The following is a 21,546-nucleotide window of genomic DNA, read 5'->3' on the forward strand; positions in this document are numbered from 1 at the left end:
ACCATGTGATAAACTATTACTTAGACTAAGAACCCAATGTTTAATCATCATTTCACATACTATGCGGCAAAAGACTTTGTTCTGAATAACTTTATTCTAAGTCACATAGTCTTGCTCTAGGCTTTACATAATAGGAAGCTACAGAGCTGCAAATACCAACTCTTGGCAAACTTTCAAGTTTGTGACAAATGTTAATTGCACTTAAAAATTAAATAGGCAGTGAAAAAACATGCATTTATAAAGATTTCATTCAAGAGGATTTTTACACTTGGATTTGTCTTCCTTGATTACAAAAATTCCAAACCATCTTCCCATCTAGGCTTTACAGAAGGCCTTTCTCCTTCCCTAGGAAGGAACAAGTACAAAAGATTATAAATTTCAACAAACATCAAGATCACTGGGCAGCAAAAGAAGAAAGACTGAAAGTGGCTGGTGGGTACTAGAATACAGTATTGCCTGGTTGAGAAAGAAAATGTGTAAATCTGCACGTGAGGCCACAAGCCATGACTTCTGCATCGCCTTCAGATGTCTTTCCCACAGTCGGGGCACAGGATGTCGTCCCTCTCTGTGAGGAAGCCTCGCCCAACCAAGGAGAGGGAGCACTTCTTGCAGTTAAAGCAGTCATTGTGCCACTGTCGTTCCTCAAAGGAGATGTACTTTGTGCCTCCCAATCCTGTGAACAGAGAAAATGTCATACTGGATAAAGAAAGGGGAGGGAGAGTGAGCTAGTGAGAACCAGGCAACCAGAACTGAAAAAGGAACTCTGGCTTGATCTACTTCACCATTTCCATTCTGTGATGTGGACAGTATGAGTTTCTAGTCTAGTGCCTGTGAGCTAAGAATCTGTGTTATGATCAGCTATGTGCAGAACTGTAAGCTCATAAACCTCTGAAGAAATAGATGCAAGGAAGACAGGGCTGCTGACACCAGCGGGAGCAGACTATGAAAGTGCTAGGGACCGGACAGCCACCTTACTTTTTATTTTACTTTTTTGCAGTACTGGGAATGGAACCCAAGTCCTTGTGTATGCGAGGTAAGTGCTCTACCCCTGAACTACACTCTAAGCCTCAACATTTTTAAACAAGAAAAGTATTAGCTCAGTTCATTTCTACTGATGAGTCATGTTTGATGACTAATCCTCATCAGTCACTGATTGAACTATCAAGAGCAGGTAGATTGTACCTCCATGATCACCCTGAAATAAAACAGAGTCAAATACATGGGCTTATCTCACAGTTGTAATTTATTCTGGTGAAATATGAATCATGAATTCCAATTACAAAGAATGTTTTCCAGAAATCATGGTTTGATCAAGCATACTGAAAAAAGTAACCATATTGACTAGTCCACTTGTATTAGTAGGAAGTGTCAGACTTACACTAGGATTCTAATTTACAAACTAGTTCCTGTTGGAACCATGTCCTGGATGAGCTGGGCACTGAGTCCCTCTGTGCTGGGAAGACTTAGGACTACTACTCCTTAGCAAATTCCAGCAGGGCTGGAACTGAGCTCAAGTCGGCAATGCAAGTGCCTAATACCACACCACCTCTGCTACTGTGAGCACATATCAGCAAAGCCTGTTGACTCTTTTTCTAAACTCCTGTGGTTTTAAAAGAGTTCCATCTCCAGCTTTAAAAAAGGGGTTCCATTCCCATCACCACAAAACTAAAAACAAAACAAAAGTTAACACCAAAAAGCTGATGTTTCCAGAATATTGCCTTTCCTAATCTTAGTAAGGACTCAAAGACCTTCACTGTTGCCCTGAAATGCTAGCAGATGGGGCAAGCGAGAGATGAGAGCCAGAGCTAGCCCAAAGGGGAAGACTCCTAGAGGGAAGATGTGCGTACAGTCAATTCTGGCTGCTGTGGAGGCTGTAGTTCCTAATATCCTTATGAGCACGGAATTAGCAAACACTGTACCACTGATCCTAGAGGAACATAGGATTAGGTTTCTGTGAGCCTGTGCTCACAACATTTTCATCATCTGATCAACAAAATGTTATTTTGTGCGAATTTCTGTTTAAAGATAAGACATTTAATATATTGAGGACTAACTGACATTGAATTTAAGGTCAATAGCCCTATAGTCACACTGAGTGTGTTTCTCTAGCATGCACTTCTATGCAGGCACATCAGTCTTATAGACTGTGAAAGTAGTACTTCTTTATATGATGAGAGCTGGAACAAGAAAGAGTGTCACCTTGTTCTCAGTTGGAATATATGTGTCTGAGAACTCACATTTGTCACTGCTCTGTGCATGCCTGTGGACAGCAGTGAAAGTGTCATGAAGTGTCAATTTCAGGTTACAAGTAGACTGTAGAGAGTAGGCAAGTTTGCCAATTTGAACTCTAATTAAGCAACTATATGCATGAATTAAGCTTCACTGAACATAAAGTTGGAAAATATCCAATTTATTTACAAAAATAATTTTATTAAAAAGGAAAAGAATAATCTATTAGAGGCTTCATCTAGACTCTCAGTCTTATGCAAGTCTTTGGAAATCTGGCTAAATGTACATTTTAGTTGCAATTTCTAAGTTCTATATGTTCTTGAAAATTAGTTACTACTTCTGAGAATTAGTTCTGTTTTAGAGGAAAGATTTCTGTTTTTCCTGGAATTTTTTTCAATGATATGATGATAACTACAATTACCATCCATATCTATCTAGTACTTTACATTTAAAAGTGCTTTTCTATAGATTATAGCACTTTATAAAGCTTAACTTTAGAAACTTTACCTCGGGTCACTGTGACAACAGCATTAAAGATGAATATGTTAATGGCGAAACAGTGCATTCTGTCCCCCAATGATTCTGAAGGAAATATGGTATATGACTGGTCAGAATGTCTTAACATAGGAAAATTTAAATGCTAGGGTATTTTCTTTATATTTTAATTTCATATGGAAATGTAATGTGCTCTGAGTTACATACCACAGGACTATTTTAGTACCCTGGGAAGGTCAATTAGCAGAGTTAGGTAAACTTTGTTCTATATTTGAGGTAAAAAACTCAAGATCATGCACACAGAGATTATAATTGTGTCTGTGTAACAACACTGTAAAGCTATATTGGAAAGCCATGAGCCAGCCATTATGTGCCAAATGCATCTGCTGTCTTCCTGTGCTAGGGACGAAGCAACCAACTGAACAGGTTTGGAACTTCCACAATATCACAGAACATTTCCTGTGACATAATAAAATACTCACACTTTTCTCTCCTATCTGGTCACTGACTGGTATAGCCCTATGTGGTGAGGACTTTAGTCTGAAGCCATCTGTTCTCTACCCTGAATTTCTTTGGCATGTTAAACAACTTAGTTCAGTGCTGCCAACCAACCAGGTTTTGGGCTCTCACTTTGTCAAACTCTTTGGGGACCAGGATATGAATGAACTACTCAATATGCCCTGTGCCCTCATCTAGCTGGGGCCTGTGGTAGAAGAGTCTCTCTCAGATGCCATGGAGTACTGCTAAGATCCAAGTCAGCTGCTAAGTCTGAAAATGCCAGTTTTCATTGTGCTCCCATGGCTGTCACAAACATGCAGGCTGAAAATAGAGATAGTCACCTTGAGAAAAGACCACATGGTTCCCAGTGACCAGATGGACTAAAGGGGAAGTAGTCACCTGCAAAGCATATGCAAGGTGTCAACGAGATGAAAGAAGGAAGGAGAAAAGTGTGCTGGGTGCAGAGCCTCAGCAAGGCCTTCAGAATCTCAGGATAGCAAAAACACCACATGCTAAAGCACATGCCTTGCTCAACCTTCATACTGCTCCATGCAGCAGGTGATCCATGACTTGCCCACGGGTTTCCTCAGGACACTCACCGCTAATAGGGTTGGTACACCCCGCACACTTCTTGGCATACAACTCGCAGAAGCAGGTCAGGCAATAGGCAAACTCATCCCGTGCTGTGAAGCGCTGCCCCGACAGCTGCTTCTTGCAGGCTGTGCATACAAAGCACTCCTTATGCCAGGGCTGCTCCCGGTAAGTGACACCTCCTGTGGTGATGGGCTGGAGAGGCAAGCAGGAGAATTAGGGGGGGTAACCTCTGTCCTTGCTAAGCATCCTCTGTCTCTGCTGTTGCCAGTGGATGATGGAATAGCCTCACCCAGAAAGAATCCAGTTTGTTTAAAGTCACAAACAAAGTGCTCATCCATCATTACCCCTACACGTAGTTTTATTCCAGCGCTGCACCTACTGCCTGGCTTTCCTCTGGCATTTGTCCCCTGGTGTTGGCCCTCAGCCTTTCACATGGTACCAGAGGACCTAAAGCATGGATGTGAAGGACAGAAGCAGTGCCATGGTGGGGTGATGGCCAGATAACACTGAGGATGCTCAGGTCTGAATCCTAGCCCTGCTCTTCACCAACCCTGTGGCTGGAGGCAAGTCACCGCTAACAATCTCAGCACTTCAGTTTTCTCACTCATGAAGTGGGAGTAATGAGGATGAAGGAGCAAATCCCTGGGGAGGCCTTATCACAAAGCCAGACAGGTGGTGACCTCTCCAACATGACTCAAGTTCAGCCTATCCAGCTTCTTGTGGGGCAGGAAAGGAAAGGCTTAAAGACACTGCAATTGGCCCCTGCTAATGCCACAGGAAGGGACAGGCATCTTGGAAGCTTTGGGAAAAATAAGCCGAAGCCTTTGTCTTCATCCTCTCTTACAGTCTTAGAACTTATGAGAATATGTAAACTGATGAGCTACTATTCATACCTCAATTCTATCTGGTGTTTTTCTCTAAAGGGTGCTTTTCATATTCATTTAAACAATGGATGAGCAACAGAGTGACAGATCAGAGGAATCCATGTGTGTTTCAATGGATGGACGAGGCAACAGAAGAGGAGTAGAAACAACTTACATCCACACTTTTGTGGTTTTTTTAGTTTTGAGCAGTGTGGTAGCATTTGGTAATTCCCTTGGTAAAGTTTGTTGAAGCAAGACACATTATTTCCATGTTACAAAGGAAAAAATTGAGACCCAGAGGAATTTCTAAGTGACTCTCCCAAGAATGAATTCATTGCTGGTTAATGACAAGGCAGGAACTAGAAGTCAGGACTCCCTCTATCCCGTATTCATTAAATCACAAATCATGAATCATTTGCCTATAAACTCCTTCTGCCTCAGGAACAGAATTTATGGAAAACATGTTGGGCCGTGTTTCTATGGGGATAAAGGAGGCATGCAAATGTGAGATGTTTCCTCATCCTCCTCACTCCAGATTCCATACCTTCCACCCATTCCCATGCCACATTAGCCAGCTCAGGCACATCTCAGCCTCAACCTCACCCAGTCCCCACTTCGCAGCCTAGTTCAGGTCCTCTGGGTACCCACCCTGTCAATACCGTTCTCCACCACAGCACGTGTCAATAGACACCTGACTGGCTAGACAGTACAGTGAGCGCGAAGAAAATCAAGTGTCTAGTGTGTCTTATCTGCCCACAGGTCCCTTTACCTCCGGGCCTCCTTCATGGTCTGAGGGAGGATGGCTGTGGCACAAATGCTCTTAGGAAACACACACACAGGGCTTGCGTTCCATGAGGACATGCTGCCTTTATGTCTGCAAACTAACAGCCCACGAAGGTGGGCTAGATGACAGGAAGAGGAGCAGCTCAGAGGAAGCACCCTTCGATGTTGATCAGAAAAATAAGCTTGGGAACAGAGAAAAGAGTTCCGAATATGAAGGCAGCAATGAGCACCAGGATGAAGACAGAAACTGCTCTTCCTGTCAGCGGCCCAAGGGACCTGTGGAAATCATTCACTATTCACTTGACTTAGAAAACCCCACAGAATCATGCAAGTCAAAGGTTCAAATCTCCTTGTTCATGTTAGGACCACCTGTGACTGGGTAATGGCCTCCCAGCAAGTGCAAGGCCCTGAGTTCAAACACCCCCCCCCCCACAAAATGCTTATAAAACTGCCCAGGCTAGTAAGGGTATGTGAATCCAAAAAGCCACCAAGAATCTGAACATTGTCACTGTACAGAAGTAGTATGTGTTGTCTGGCATTACAATGGTGACACTGGTAGGTATGCTCAGGCCAAGCAGTGGGCAGGACACAGGGCTGGTGGCCCCAAAAGTGTGTCAGATGTTTGCTGCCCATGCTTACAAAGGCAAAGAGCACTCCTGAACTTCAGGGGTTAGCTGTAGATTCTGTCATGGAACACCGACCTGAAAAGCCCTCAGGATGTGACCACAGCACTTACAGAGCTCAGGGTTGGATTAACCTACATATGAGCTCCTAACCACACCAAGAGATCCCCACTGAACCAATGACCATATTGTTCACAGACCACAAGAGAGGCTTGCGCAACAGAAAAGGATACCCCAGAAGAAACCAAAACATATGGTGTGGGAATAAATTCAGCATAAAACAAATGCAAGTGCAGTGGTGGCCATAATTTAAGGGGCTGGAACAAATCTTAACAGCATGGAGACCCTGGGAGCTTCGCCATCCGTGAAGCTGTGTGTGTGACAGTGAGAGTGGGCACGGCAGAAAACAAGGCCACTCTGAAAAGCAGAGGTGGGCACTTTGGGGTAGGCAGGAATGACATGTAATCCCATAGGTGTGCATTTCCACTTCCTTCTTTATCAAAGTCATGACAGAAATGTCACAAAATTGAGTCAATCATTTGATAAATGATCTGCCTCCTACCCACGGGGGGGTAAAGGACCTTCTGTCCTTTACTGTTCTTCTCACATCCATCCTCTCTCTCATCCTTTTGCTCTTTTCTCCTCCTCTCCCTTACCCACCCACTACCTTCTCTACCTTCTGTCTTTGTCTCTGTCTCTTTCAAGTTTGGTGGTTCGTTTCTTGTTTATTCCAGATTGGCTTACCAAAGACAGCTTTGGAATAGGGAGTTTTCCTTCCATTTAGCATCAGGTCATAAATGTGAGAAAATATTTGGAGATGTAACAAGGCAGTGATAAAGGATTTTTACTACAGAGCACAAGAGTGCTCACCTCTTTGAAAGAAGAACCAGTGGACAAAATGCAAAGAAGCACATGAGAACACAGATCTAAGGTGGAACCACATAACCCTCATGCTACTGAAGTATGACAGGTGGCCTTTCTATCAGAAGGGAGACGGGACTCATGGGTCATGGAGGCAAATGGAGCAACGTCAAGGGAGAATCCAAGGTACCTTTTTGCACTGAACACACTGCAGGGCATATTGCTTCTCATAGCAGGGCACGCAGAAATTCTGATTGTCTTTTGGGATGAAACTCTTGGTTCCAATAGGCTGCTGGCAGCGGTGGCAGATGAAGCAGGTCTCGTGCCAGCTGCTTCCCTTGTACTCCATCTTGCGGGTTCCTGTGGTCAGCGTGAAAAGAAAATACAGCTATAATTAGACTGGCCTGCAGTCCCAGCAACTGCCTTCGGATCAGGCCTGTTACCACTTGGTTTTGTGACTGGTGAATCTCTTTAGCTCTCAAAGTCTCAAAGGTAATTCCTGTTTGATGGAGACAGGGACTTTGTCTTTTGGTTCACTGCTTGCTATGCACCCAGCATACAGAACAATGTGTGTATTTGGTATTTATTGTTAAATATAGTGATAAAAAGAAAACCAAGTCTCTCAGCATTCCAAAAGAAAAAGAAGAATCTGGCACAACTTGGACTAGTCTTTACCGGGGATGAATTTTGACATAGGGACTGAGTAGCCCCTCCCTTTTATTTATGGTTTCAGATACCCATGGTCAACCTCAGTCTGAAAGCATTAAATGACAAATTTCAGAAATAATTCAAATACACAATAAACAATTAGTTTTAAATTGCATACCATTCTGGGCAGTATGCTGAAATGTCATTCTGTGCTGCCCAGTCCTGCCTGGGATGTGAATCATCCTGTTGTCTAGTATATCTACATGGTATATGCTACCTACCCATTAGTAGACATCTCAGTTATGAGATCAATTATCACGGTATTACCATGCTTGTGTTCACATAACCCTTATTTTACCTAATCTTTTACTGTGCCTAATTTACAAATTAAGCTTTACCATAGGTATGCACATATGGGAAAAATCAGTACATATAGGGTTGGGCACTATCCTATCCATGATTGCAGGCATTCCCTGGGGTTCTGGGAGCATATCCCCCAAGGATGGGTGCATTACTGTGTGCATTCTCCTATTGCACTTTTGCTTATAAATGAACCCTCTGGTCTTCAGTGAAGTGGAAATGGCTGGGGAGTGGATGGACCTGGAGCCACAAGGCCAGTTCAGTGACGAGTCTCTACAACCACTTTATGCATTTGGCTGCACCAACCAAGTTATAATGAATCTTTGTGGTTTAATGCCCTGTGTTGTGTTCAATAAATAAAATTGACTTTGAGTAACTCTTATCATTTGATATGTTTCTATCATTCCTCCAGGTCAGTCAGGAAGTCCCAGAGAAGGGAAACACTTTTTGGCTCACCCCACTATCACCACAAACCTTGACTCAAAGGGAGTGCTCCATGTTTGGTGAATGATTTTTTTTATACTTGATAAAAAATAGTGTGTGTAAATCTATAGGAAGAGCTAATTTAAGACAGAAGTTGTACACAACCACCCTTTGTATAAAAATAGAAGGGAAAACTTGGGGACAAGAAATGTAACGGATGAGGAAATAATACATGGGGTAGCTCAGGGGCTGGTCCACTGAATGTGGCCCATGGGTCAAATACAGACTGTTTGTTTTATAATTGAGGTTTCATTGTGGGTTTGTTTGTTGTTATTGTTTAAATTTTTATTTTGCAATGGTGAGAATTCAGCCAGTGTCTCCTACATGCTAGACAAGTGTTCTACCACTGAGCCACACCTTCTGCCCCATAGACCTCCATAAATGAGGTCTTCTTGGAGCACAGCCACGTCCATCGTTTACTTCCATTGTCTATGGTTTTTCACACTACAATGGCACAGAAGTTACATAGTTATGTACTGTTGTACAGATTAGTTGTAGCTGAGTACTTATGACAAGAGACTGTAAAGTTTGCAAAGCCTCAAATATTTATCTGTTGTTTTGTTTTTTCTTTTCCTTCCTTCCTTCCTTCTTTTCTTTCTTTCTTTCAACAGGGTCCTACTATGTAGCCCAGGCTGGCCTAGAATTCTTGATCCTCCTGCCTCATCCTTCTGAGTGCTGGAATATACAGGTATGCACCCCTACACCCAGCTTATCTAGTTCTTGATGGAAAAATTTTGCCATCCTCTGGGGACACAATAAAAGTGGGGACCATGGTGTGATGGGTCCACTCATCAGACTTCAACCCAGGGTCTGGAAATGGGGGGAATTAGGCTGGAAACAGACTGCCTTCTCAGACCAGTGTAGCTACACATTAAGATAACGCAAGCAGCGAATAGAAATCTATGAACTAGTCTTTAGCTCCAAGCCCAGATATAATAAACATGATCCAAACAACAAAGCTCTATTTTAGCTGGTTGAGAGGTTGGTCAGGAGATGACCATGTGAGGCAAACATGAATGTGCTGAGAATTATCACATGATTATTAGGTGTTATTCTTGGGCCACATTCTCCGCTGTCTGTCTGTCCCAGACCAGACATTTGAGCTCCACCTTGCATAGATTATGTAAAATATGCAGGATATGTGCAGGTGGTGGGAGGCAATGTGTGAGGGAAGTCAGGATGGTGACCCACAGTGACCCTCAAAGCTGAGGTATACAATCTGTGGAATTCAATCCTGGGGTGATAGATTTTGAAATGAAAATTACACCGAGCACTTGAAAATCAGGTATAAACGGTATCAAGAGTTTACTATACATTTTAGAATGACTTTCCTTGGGTTCTAGGGATTTCTTTGTCATTTGCTTTTTCATATCTGAACTTCACGCTGATCAGTTACACCAAATACCAGAGGATTTTGTCAGTGAGTTTGGGCAGTTAGGATCCTCACTAAAGCTCGTTCCTCACGTGTTCTGAAGTAGGTTTTATATGTCAACACCAATGCTATGGAAACTGTATCTGCAGGGAAGGCACTGGGCATTTGGAGCCAGGGAGGTGGCTCTGCACATCTGAGAACCACAGACTGCAGGGTTCCTGGGCCTGTAGAGTTATTTTACAACTTGGCCACCAGGTGGCAGGATAGCACTGTCTGCTAAGGGAATGGACACCTAAGGAGAAAAGCCACAGTCTAGAGGAAGGAATGAGGAACCAGAAAGCCAGGTGTAAGATTAGAGCTAGTGTCCCTCCTTGATCCCTCTCACATCCTTGAGGCTGCAGCACATCTGCTAGAAATCTTTACTAACAGACTCAGTGTTTGGTGGACAAGGACTGGTGAGCTCCAGCACTGGGTTTTTGATGGAATTCTAGTTTCTTGCCTAGACACCAAAAAATTGACCGTGAGGGGTGTGGGGCTGATGGGGAAGTTTTTCACTTGAGACATGCCTTTTGTCATAGAAACCTAATTTCACTGCATACTAAGCCACTGCTCCAATCACTATCCAAATCTTCTTTTATTGATTTTTATTTTTAACTGCCATATAGCATCATTTCTGTGCCCATTTTACAGACGCCTCTGCCAGGAGAAATAGACTGGGCACCAAAGAAAAGGAGTTTTAAGAAAAGCCTGCTATTTCTCCATCGTATATTTTTAGCTCCTTTGTCAAAGATAAGTTGCTCATAGTTGTGTGGCTTCATATCTGGATCCTCTATTCTGTTCCACTGGTCTTCATGTCTGTTTTTGTGCCAGTACCATGCTGTTTTTTATTGTTATTGCTTTGTAATATAGTTTGAAGTCAGGTATTGTGATACCTCCTGCATTGTTCTTTTGACTGAGTATTGCCTTGGCTATTCGTGGCCTCTTGTGTTTCCATATAAATTTAACAGTAGATTTTTCAATCTCTTTGATGAATGTCATTGGAATTTTGATGGGAATTGCATTAAACATGTAGATTACTTTTGGGAGTATAGACATTTTTACTATGTTGATTCTACCAATCCATGAGCATGGGAGATCTCTCCACTTTCTATAGTCTTCCTCAATCTCTTTCTTCAGAAGTTTATAGTTTTCCTTGTAGAGGTCTTTCACGTCTTTTGTTAGGTTTACACCTAGGTATTTGATTTTTTTTGAGGCTATTGTAAATGGAATTGTTTTCATACATTCTTTTTCCGTTTGCTCATTGTTAGTGTATAGAAATGCTAATGATTTTTCTATGTTGATTTTATATCCTGCTACCTTGCTATAGCTATTGATGATGTCTAGAAGCTTCTGAGTAGAGTTTTTTGGGTCTTCATCGATCTACCATTTGATCCAGCAATACCACTCTTGGGGATATACCCAAAAGACTGTTACTCCAGAGGCACCTGCACATCCATGTTTATTGCGGCACTATTCACAATAGCCAAGTTATGGAAACAGCCAAGATGCCCCAGCACAGACGAATGGATTAAGAAAATGTGGTATCTATACACAATGGAATTTTATGCAGCCATGAAGAAGAACGAAATGTTATCATTTGCTGGTAAATGGATGGAATTGGAGAACATCATTCTGAGTGAGGTTAGCCTGGCTCAAAAGACCAAAAATCGTATGTTCTCCCTCATATGTGGACATTAGATCAAGGGCAAACACAACAAGGGGATTGGACAATGAGCACATGATAAAAGCTAGAGCACACAAGGGAGGGGTGAGGATAGGTAAGACACCTAAAAAACTAGCTAGCATTTGTTGCCCTTAATACAGAGAAACTAAAGCAGATACCTTAAAGCAACTGAGGCCAATAGGAAAAGGGGACCAGGAACTAGAGAAAAGGTTAGATTAAAAAGAATTAACCTAGAAGGTAACACCCACGCACAGGAAATCAATGTGAGTCAATGCCCTGTATAGCTATCCTTACCTCAACCAGAAAAACCCCTTGTTCCTTCCTATTATTGCTTATACTCTCTCTACAACAAAATTAGAGATAAGGGCAAAATAGTTTCTGCTGGGTATTGAGGGGGGGAGCGGGAGGGGGTGGAGTGGGTGGTAAGGGAGGGGGTGGGGGCAGGGGGGAGAAATAAACCAAGCCTTGTATGCACATATGAATAATAAAAGAAAAATGAAAAAAAAAAAAAAAAAGAAAAGCCTGGGGCATGAAAAAAAAAAAAGCAAAACACTAGATCAAAGAGCTTGTTTGCTTTGATTTAATTTGATTTTCAAAAGACAGAAGGGAAGTGGTTCTAACGTTCTGTAAAGTAACAGAAAAACCACAGTTCACATTATACATTTCAAGATATTGGGCCAAGTAGGATGAAGCAGGCAATAGATCACTCGGACCCAGGCAAACAGTGGCAAGCTGGCTGGGGACAAAGACACCTGTAAGTCAGTGGACAGAAGATTTAGGGAAGTGTGACTTAGGGCCTGTGGGCTCTGAGCCCCACTCCAGTCTCCCCCTGACCCCATCAATGGAGGCATTGACAGATTCTGTCACATCAGGCTCCTGGAGGTAGGAGGGCACAGATCTGCCAAAGGATGGTAGTGTGGCTGTACTGTTACAGGTACTATGCATTTTTTGCCATGGAGCTTGAAACCTAGGATTTGTTTTTCAATTAATGTAGTTCTTGTTGTTTTGGGATGGCTGTGTACACCTGAATCCCTGTGGGACAGGACTGTAGGTCAGCCTGGCTTTTACAGGCGTTGGTTCCCATGCCCATTGTCAAATCCACTTGGACCTGAGTTTCTAACACCTGCAGTGTTAGCATGATCATGTAAGGGCCAGGTGGGGGTTTCCACCATCTGAGGGCACCATGGGATTGTGTCTTCCCCATAGCTTCCCAGCTGTGCTATGGCCTGTCAGTCCAGGTGATTTTATTCCATATAGAAGTATATCACAGTTATTTTTTTAAGTTATATTAACTAGGAAAATGTAGTAGCAATGAGAAACCATCTTACGGAAGGCATAATTTTCTCCTTTTTAAGGATTACTTTTTATCTAATATATCTTCCTAAAATAAACCAATCTCTCACTCAAAACTCTTCAGTGTCTCTTTACCAAAAACAAAGCAGACCAAAAATAAAACAGAAACCCTGTAGCTGATTAATCAATCTCCCACTAAAGAACAGGAGTTGGAGGGCTGGGGGTGTGTGTGGCTCAGTGGTAGGATGCTTGCCTAGCATGTGCAATCTCCAGCACTGCCCAAAAAAAAAAAAAAAAAAAAAAAGTCAAGAGGTCGACTCTCAATTGTTTCTTGAGCTTCTTCTCTTCAAACATCAGTGGGAACCCAGCTACTGAATGACACAAGAATATTCAGGTGGCTACCTTGGTTTTTGAAATCAGTATCTGCTCTATTGAAACTACAAACTCAAAACCCCTCAACTTAAGTTCTTTTACAGATCTTCTTAGAGTTTATTAATACATTGAATTTTTAAAATCCTTTTAGGACAGGCATGGTGGTGCATGTGTGTAGTACTTGGAAGGCTGAGGCAGGAGGATTACTTGGGTCTAGGAGTTCAAGGCCAGCCTAGGCAACATTACAAGATCCTGTTTCTTTTCCTGGCTTCAAACAAAATCCTCCTGCCTCAGCCTCCCAAGTGCTGGGATTATAGGAGTACACCAACACACCTGGCTCATTTGTTTTTGAAATGTAGTCTCACTGTGTTGCCCATCTACTCACAAATGTCCCTATCCACAACTAACCTGCTACCCCTTTCCTGGGTCCCAGAGATCTATTGCCTGCTTTGTCCTACTCACCCTTCTTTGAGGGGTCATACTTGCTAGGGACATTCCAGTGGAGAGAAGATTCCTGCTGGCTTTGTGTGGCTCTTGGTAGGGATGCCAGATTAAAAAGTGTTATTCAAGTGGGAAACACATCAAAAAGTCACCTGACATTCAGATTGACTGGTGATCTTTTTTCACTGGCCGAACCTGGCAGGCCTACCTACTGGCCACGGTTTCTTTGATCATGCAAAAGATATCCCTGATGGCCCAATGGCCTCTGACCCAGCCATAGTTAATGTCTGTACCTTCCAGTCATCCAAGATCAAAATCCTAAGTCGAATTCTCTGAGCTACTTCCCTGACCCCATTTTTACACATTTCTGATGAGACTTGTTTCTGTAATTCTGTATTATATATATACCAGCACATTGTGCATGCTATGCAAGCACTCTACCACTGAGCTACATCCTCAGACCTCCATGTATTTCTATTCACTCACTTTTTTAAAATAAAAGATTTCTCTCTCCCATATCAAATCAAAAAAAAGCAAAAGAAGCAAATCCTTTTCTTCTCCCCTCAAAACAAGGGACATAATCCCATCCTCCTCACCAACAAACAGGACACCTTACCACTATCCTTAGCTCTCGACCCAGTTGTGGTTCTGCCCTTTTTGATGTCTGCCTGTCTAGCACATTAACTCCTTGAGGCCAGAAGACAGGTATGACTCTTGGCTCACTATTTGTGAATGCTTGACTCTGGCCCAGTGCCTGGCACACCAGGGCATGGTGCATATTTGCTGAAGTACCTGAGTGAGTACAAGTTCAGGAAAGAGAAGGGAGGAAAGGAGGAAAGCACGAACACTGGTGAAGAGTGGGGGCTGAGACGGGCGCTCTGTTCTCAGGGGCATACCCAGCATTCTCTTACTACATTCAGCCTTCGGTATCCAGAGGCTCCACATTGTCAGTCAACCAAGTGTAGATCAAGAATACCCCCCAAAAAAAAGAAAAACCAAAAAAGCCCAGGTGCATCTGTGCTGAACATAGACTGACTTCTCTTGTCATAATTCTCAACACAAGGTGGCATAACAGCTGTTTACGTGACATTCCCTGTATGTTAGATACTAAAAGTCATCTAGAGATGATTTAAAGTATATGGAAGATGTGCATAGGCTCTTTGCAAGTTCTAGGCATTTTATATAAGGGACTTGAGTATCCATGGGTTTTGGTTCCTGGAACCAATCCCTGAAGATACTGAGGGATGACTGTATAGGAATTTAGCTGAGTAAAGCCCATTCCCATGGCACAGCCTAGAGTCCATTCCTTCCTGTCATCCATACCATAACCCCAGCTCTTACATCTCTAAACTCTTCTCTGTAGCTCAAGAGACAACACTGAGGCATCGACCCCAATGTCTGAGGCCAAGTGCAGAAGAACAGTGAGCCCAAGGAAGTTTCAGTTAGACTGACTGAGTGCCAGGAGGAACCCCCATATAGGAAGGAGATCGCTCTGACCTGGCATGATGGTCTTCTTGCATTCCTGGCACTTGGATGAGTACTCATTGGAATAGCAGTCAGTGCAGAGCAGCTGGTCCTCCCTGGCTGCGAAGGGCTTGTCCACCAGTGAGCTCTTGCACTGGGAGCAGTGGAAGCAGCCCTCGTGCCAGTGCCGGTCCTTGTAGGACAAATCCTGTGGAGACAGACACACCAACAGTCAGCAGCAAGACAGGAGGTATGCAGAGTTCCTCCCAGCTGATCCCCAGCCCAGGGATATGGTGTAACCCACAAGGCAGACAGGAATGAGGAAGGCTGGGGTCCATGGCCCTTCCTGTACTGTGACCACCTCACTGCTGATATGTGTGTGTGTCACAGAGACACAGAGACAGATCTTTTGAAAAGTAAATGAAAATGGATTTCCCCAATGAATTTCCTATAAAAAATAATTAAACATAAGCAATAATAAGAAAGACATAGCATTTTTGCTTCTCTTCAACAAAATTGGACAAAAGGGCAGAAAAGGTTCTGCCTGGAAATGAAGGGGGTGGGGGAGAGAAAAAAGGAGTGGGGGGCACAGGGAAGAAATGACCCAAGCAATGTATGCACATATGAATAAGAAAAAGATAATTAGAAAATGATTATAGGCATGTGGTCACAGGCATGGTAGAAAAACCCTGGGCATTGGGATATTCAGAGATGGAGCCCCCTGCAGCAGTGCCCTGGGCCAGGTGTGGGAAGGGAGCTGAAAAGAGCCCTGTGAAGGGCCATTGGTTGCATGTGAAGTGCTCACGAATGACAGCAAGCTGGGCAGGGCAGGGAGAAGGAATTGCAGGCAGAGAAAGAGCACAAACATGGACGAGCTGTGAGGGACAGGTTGTGGGTGAGCTGTGTGTCAGGGTGCAGGAACCAGTCAGAGGCTGGGTTGAGATAGATCATGTCCAGATGGATCAGGATATATGGCTTACCTGCCTGTGACATGGAGTTTCAATTCATCCCTGAAGACCATGGAGAGTGAAAGCTAAGACCAGATGGGACAAATGTATAGTGACATGGGGATGGGAGAAGCAAGGGTCTGCCCTGGGCTGCACCTGCCATGCAGGGCACAGATGGGAAGGCAATGAGCACAGAATCCTAGCTTTTCAGTAAAGCATGAAAGACAAAAGAGCCCAGGAGAGGAAACGGTGTCCACCCCATATTACCTTTGACCTTGCTTGAGGAATGAAAACAGAGAAGTTCATACTTGCCTGTCTAAAATGACATATGGCATTTTGAAAACACCAACACAAATTAAAAAAAAAAAAAACCTTTGCTTATCAAGCTGCACCTTAGGAAGGATACTTCTGTACTTTTGTCTTTGTATTCCTGGCCCTGACCCAAGACCTCATCCTTTTATTAATGAGGCAGACACAGAATTTCAGGCCACTGTACAGTTGCACAGGTCGGCTTCCAGATTGCAGGTAACTTGAAATTGTTCATGCAGATGGTCGTCAAGAACCATCATCCCAAGATATCTCTGTTACCAGCACCAAAGTCACGCCTGAACTTAGGTCGAGTATAGGATGTGAAGACACACTTCATGAACTTTATTAGAAAGTTCAACAAACTCAGAACAGTTCTTTTTTCTTTTGGTGGTACTGGGGCTTGAACTCAAGGCCTCATGCTTGCTAGGCTTGCTAGGAAGGCATTCTACCACTTGAGCCACTCTACAAGCCCTGTTTTCTATTGGGTTTTTTCAAGAGGTCTCACAAACTATTTGCTTCAGGCTGGCTTCAAACCTCGATCCTCCTGATCTCTGTCTCCTACGTAGCTAGGATTATAGGCATGAGCATGGGGTGCCTGGCATAACAGGTCTTTTTTGATAAATACCACTCAGTGTGTGTGTGTGTGTGTACTTAATTTGATTAAATAACTTTAATCAAATTAAAGGTATTTGACATGGTGATCTCTTTGCACCTGTTATCTCAGTTTAAGAAAGTGTTAAAAATATTAAGGTTGAACCACTTTGCAAACAATCCTGTGTAGTGCCTCACTATGAAGGCATGCTTTGTGCTGGTCCTCTCTGTTGGAGGGTGGTTTCCTACCATATCTGCAAGTAGGGTTGTTGTGTTTCAAGATGACAAGGAATGAAGGTGAGAAGAGTGTAGAACATTCTCAAAGCCAGACTGAGTGGCCTTGTTTCTGGAAGTGAGTTTCATTTCCTCTGAGCCCACCACCCCGGGCATCAGGGATCTCTGAGTTAGGTATTTTGCTTTTCAGGGGGGGGACCAACGACACAGCCCCCTCAGCCTGGGTGAACCCCAACTGCAGGGCATATGCACACGGGTGGGACATGAGCAAAGGACTAACCTGTCTTTTGCATTTTTAACTTAAAATATTTTCAGAAAATTGAGAGGAAAATCCCATGTTCTTTATTGGTTATTTTGATAAGTGACATAAAACATAAATTGCTTTGAGTTTTTGTGTCTCCGTGTGAACTCACTACAAACTTCATAAACAGATCATAATATGCACATATGTCATCATAATTCAGGATTAGGTAGGGCTTCGTGTCTCCATGCATACAGCCTACCTTCAAAGAGAAACCCAAAGAGCTGGGGGGACCTCAGTGGTAGAGGAGGAAAAAAAAATATATAAACAACAAACGAACAAACAAAAAAACACCAGAAGTTTTGGATACTACTCTTGATAATTATGGCCGTGCTATGAGTTCCACACTGCTCAGCCCTGCAAGGTGGATGTTATTACTGATCTCAGAGAAGTTGGAAAACTTGCCCCATGTCACACAGCAGGCAGTCGCTAAGCCAGACTTCAAGCTCATATCAGAATTCAAAAGCTCTGTTTCCAGGAACCACACTAGGTAAAACCCTGGTCAGGCCTGTGTTGCTCTCAGCTTTAGAAAACTGTGCCCTTCATGATACCTGTATGTACCACTAGTGAAAGAAATTAAAAAACAACAAACCCCTCACAACCTCTAATACCACATTTCCTGTCCAATTGTCAGCATCACCTTTGTTTAGACTTTAAATAAAGGACGTTGGATAAACCACTTATATCCTTATCCACTACGATGAGCCAACAGCCTAATTCAGGAACAGCCAAAGTTTTTAATCATACTATCACTGTTAATGCTGATTATGGAATAAATGCATGTAAAAGTTTTGATTTTGTATGCAAAATAGCATGGAAGCTCCTTAAAAATTAAAAATAGAGCTGGGTGCAGTGGTGCACGCCTTTAATCCCACGTGCACTTTCCCGTGTGAATATGCATAGTTTTTTAATCACTTACTCAAACCCTTCTGACAGAAACTATATCCTCTGAAGGTAAACAGCAACCTCTGATTATGTACTATAAATAAAAATCCTCCTTCCCACTGTCCCTGGAGATGGTGATGGACTTCCAGGGCCAGTCACAGCTCAGCACCTGGGGTGTGCAGGCAGCAGGAGACCCTGGGCTCCCACACTCCGTGTCTAGTGCCAGTTAAGGGCCGATTGCCCAAGTGCCCCTCTGACATCCCAGGTGCATGCCACTGAAGTGCCTGGGATCTCGCATCTGACAGTTAAACTCAGGGCCCTAGAGTCAGGCTGCCTAATCAAATCCTACCTCCGCCATATAGGTATCACTTGCTGAAATTATATATTTCCTTATAAAGATAGTTACAAAAATAACTCACTGCATTTTTTTCCTTTCCTTTTCTTTTTGAGGCAAGATCTCTACAGTCCCTGGAATTTGTAATCTTCCTGCCTCAGCTTCCTGAATGTTAGCATTGCAGGTGTGTACAACCACCCAGGCTTAAAAAACTGTAACTTCATCATCTTAATACTCCCATGGCAGGCAGGTGCCTGTGGCTCATGCCTATAATCCTAGCTACTTGGGAGGCTGAGATTGGGAGAATCGAGGTTCAAGGACAGCCTGGGCAAATAGTCCTTGAGACCCCATCTCCAAAATAACCAGAGCAAAGTGGGCTAGAGGTGTGGCTCAAGTGGTAGAGTACCTTCTTTGCACTCTGGAGTTCAAACCCCAGTTTCACTAAAAACAAAACAATCACCCACCCCCCACAAAAGTACCACATTACTAACTCTACCACTCAAACTTTGTAGTCTTTTAAATTTTCATTAACTCTTTAAAATCTAAAATTATGTTTCTGACTTACTCTTACCCATTTTGGGCCATATAATAACTATGAAACAAGGCTTCATTCTTATGCATGAGCAAATTTAACATAACAGTACCAAAAAGCAATGTTTTCCACAGCATCTCCAAGGCCCTTCCACCTTCATTGATCCAATAAACTAAATTGTGCTCCTACTTTTTCCTGCACAGAAGCAAAAGCCCCTTTCCCAGTTGATTCCAACGTGCTCACCCAGCCCCAGCTTGTACCAGCACCCCTGTGTCACACCTCCATGCCTGCTACTTGTTTGCAATGGGCAAAACCCTGCTCAGCTGTAAGGCTAAGCTCACATCTCACCTGTCCTGTGAAACTTCCAGCCAGTGATGCTGGCTGCAGGGCAGCCACATGCACCCAAGGCCAGCACAGCACCATGGGCATCTCCTTCAAACTCATAGACACAGACCTATGACTAATTAATGATCCCATCAGGCCTCCCTGCGGTGTTCGTCCCGGGGCTCCCAGTCAGTGCTCAGTAGGAATCTGAGCTCAGTTAATGAACTCAAGTCTGGACTCACTTCTTAGGAAGTTTGCACTAAGCAGGAAGTGAGCACAGGCTTTATGGCAAGAGGGTGGTAAATGGATACTGCGCCTTTGATTATTTAAGAACACAAGCAGGCCTGGGGCCAATGTGGTTTTCTCCTTGGAGTCTTGGTGGGAGGCAGGGCATTAGTCCAGGATTCCCTGGAGCTTGGAGGTAGATTGGAAAATGCACCCAAAGATTAAGAAGCTAGATTAGAATGGCTGGGGGATGGGCTGGGAGTGGGCATGACCGCACTGTGTACTCATTTTGAAGACTTGGTGTCAGATGACCCTTTTCACCTTGCTTATTCACAGCTCCAAGCACACTGTTAGTTCTAGTTACAGGAAAATGCTAGTTTTGTCTAGTGCAATTTTGTGTGTTTTTAGCATGATCAGCCTTGGGTATCCACAGGTTCAGAATCCTCAGGTTCTACCAAGCACAAATCAAAAAAATTCCGACAAAAAAACTGTATCTATACAAAACAGGTACAGACTTTCTTCTTGTTATTATTACCTAAACAATAGAGTATAACAAGTACTTACATAGCAATACCATTACGTTAAGTATTGTATGTAACCTAAAGATGATTTAAAGAAATGTGAAGATGTTGTAGGTTATACACAAATAGTATGCTATTTCATGTAAGGGACCTGAACATCCGCAAGTTTTGGTGTGAGGTGGGGTCCTGGCCAGTTCCCTGCAGAATCTGAGCTATGACTGTGCTGTATCATGAGCAGAGAGGATGAGTATACCAGAGACAGCACTGAAATGCTGAAAGAAACAAGGTTAAGGCTTGAGGATGAAGGTGTAGCTCAGGGGTAAAGCATGGGCCTACTGTGCTGGAAAACATGGGTTTATCCCAAGTACCAAAAAAAAAAAAAAAAATTATGTACTGTAGAAAGAAACTGAAAAAAGGAAGAAATCTTTTACACTTCCCAAAAAAAGAAATAACCCAGGCTAATCTTGTGCTCACAGAAAAATGGTGATAAACATGGAAGATTTCCTTTTGCATTTTCTATTTTTCCACCCCAGAAACATTCCTAACACAGATGTGCCTGTTGGTTGGCTCCAAATGTGCCCTTTTGAGACTTCAGCTGAGCCCTGGGGTCTAGGAAGTGGCCTGAAGGGACCAATCTGTTAAGTGCATAGTACTTGGGAGTTATTGGCCAACCTGTCTTTAGTTTTCTTGAATTTCTAAAGCTTAATATCAACAGGTGTCTAAGAAAAATTTCAAGAAGGGTTTAATGTCAGAGGATCATAAAGTTTTAGTTGTGTTGTTCTAGCCAAATCAATCACTTTTGCTATTAGAGATCACAGCATTTACTTAATAGAATTTAATAGTAACTTAATGGAAATGAGGAAAATAATTGATTGGCTGCATAGAAACAATATTCAAATGTATGTAAGCTAACCATGAGGCCAAGCCGTCAAGTCTTGTCTGCCTCATTTAATAGTCAGCACCTTAAAAATTAGCCCAAATTCCATACCATGCTGATATTTTAAAACTGTATACAAAAACGTGTATACAGTTTTAAGTGAGGTCCACAGTGGCTGTGCTATTTTAACAAGATAGAGTGGCCACAATTCTTGCCAGCTCAGTTGCTCTACCAAGCGCCCCACCCGCCTGCTGGGATTTTTGGCATTACTTCCTGAAACAACAGGAACATTTTTTCTGTCATTGCTTCCTCCACAAAGTCAACTACATAATTATTTTTGAAAGTTCAAGAAAACCACCAGAAA

At 43.0% G+C, this 21,546-nt stretch overlaps 1 protein-coding gene across 6 annotated transcripts in view; it reads right to left on the reverse strand.

Moving 5' to 3' along the window:
* Positions 1-75: 75 nt before the first annotated feature.
* Fhl2 (four and a half LIM domains 2) overlaps positions 76-21,546 on the reverse strand; it is a 168,907-nt gene continuing 147,436 nt past the window's right edge. For 5 of the 6 annotated variants that reach the window (XM_074050464.1, XM_074050465.1, XM_074050468.1 and 2 more), the window contains 4 exons: positions 15,136-15,310; positions 7,137-7,306; positions 3,822-4,008; positions 76-673 (listed from right to left, as the gene is read on the reverse strand). In XM_074050464.1, coding sequence (XP_073906565.1) covers positions 522-673; positions 3,822-4,008; positions 7,137-7,306; positions 15,136-15,310 — 684 coding nt within the window. In that variant the 3' untranslated portion in view covers positions 76-521. Of the gene's footprint in view, positions 674-3,821; positions 4,009-7,136; positions 7,307-15,135; positions 15,311-19,583; positions 19,774-21,546 lie in introns of those variants that run through there. The other variant, XM_074050469.1, reaches the window with a different exon arrangement.

This window comes from Castor canadensis, chromosome 12 (assembly GCF_047511655.1).
Source record: "Castor canadensis chromosome 12, mCasCan1.hap1v2, whole genome shotgun sequence".
NCBI lineage: Eukaryota > Metazoa > Chordata > Mammalia > Rodentia > Castoridae > Castor > Castor canadensis.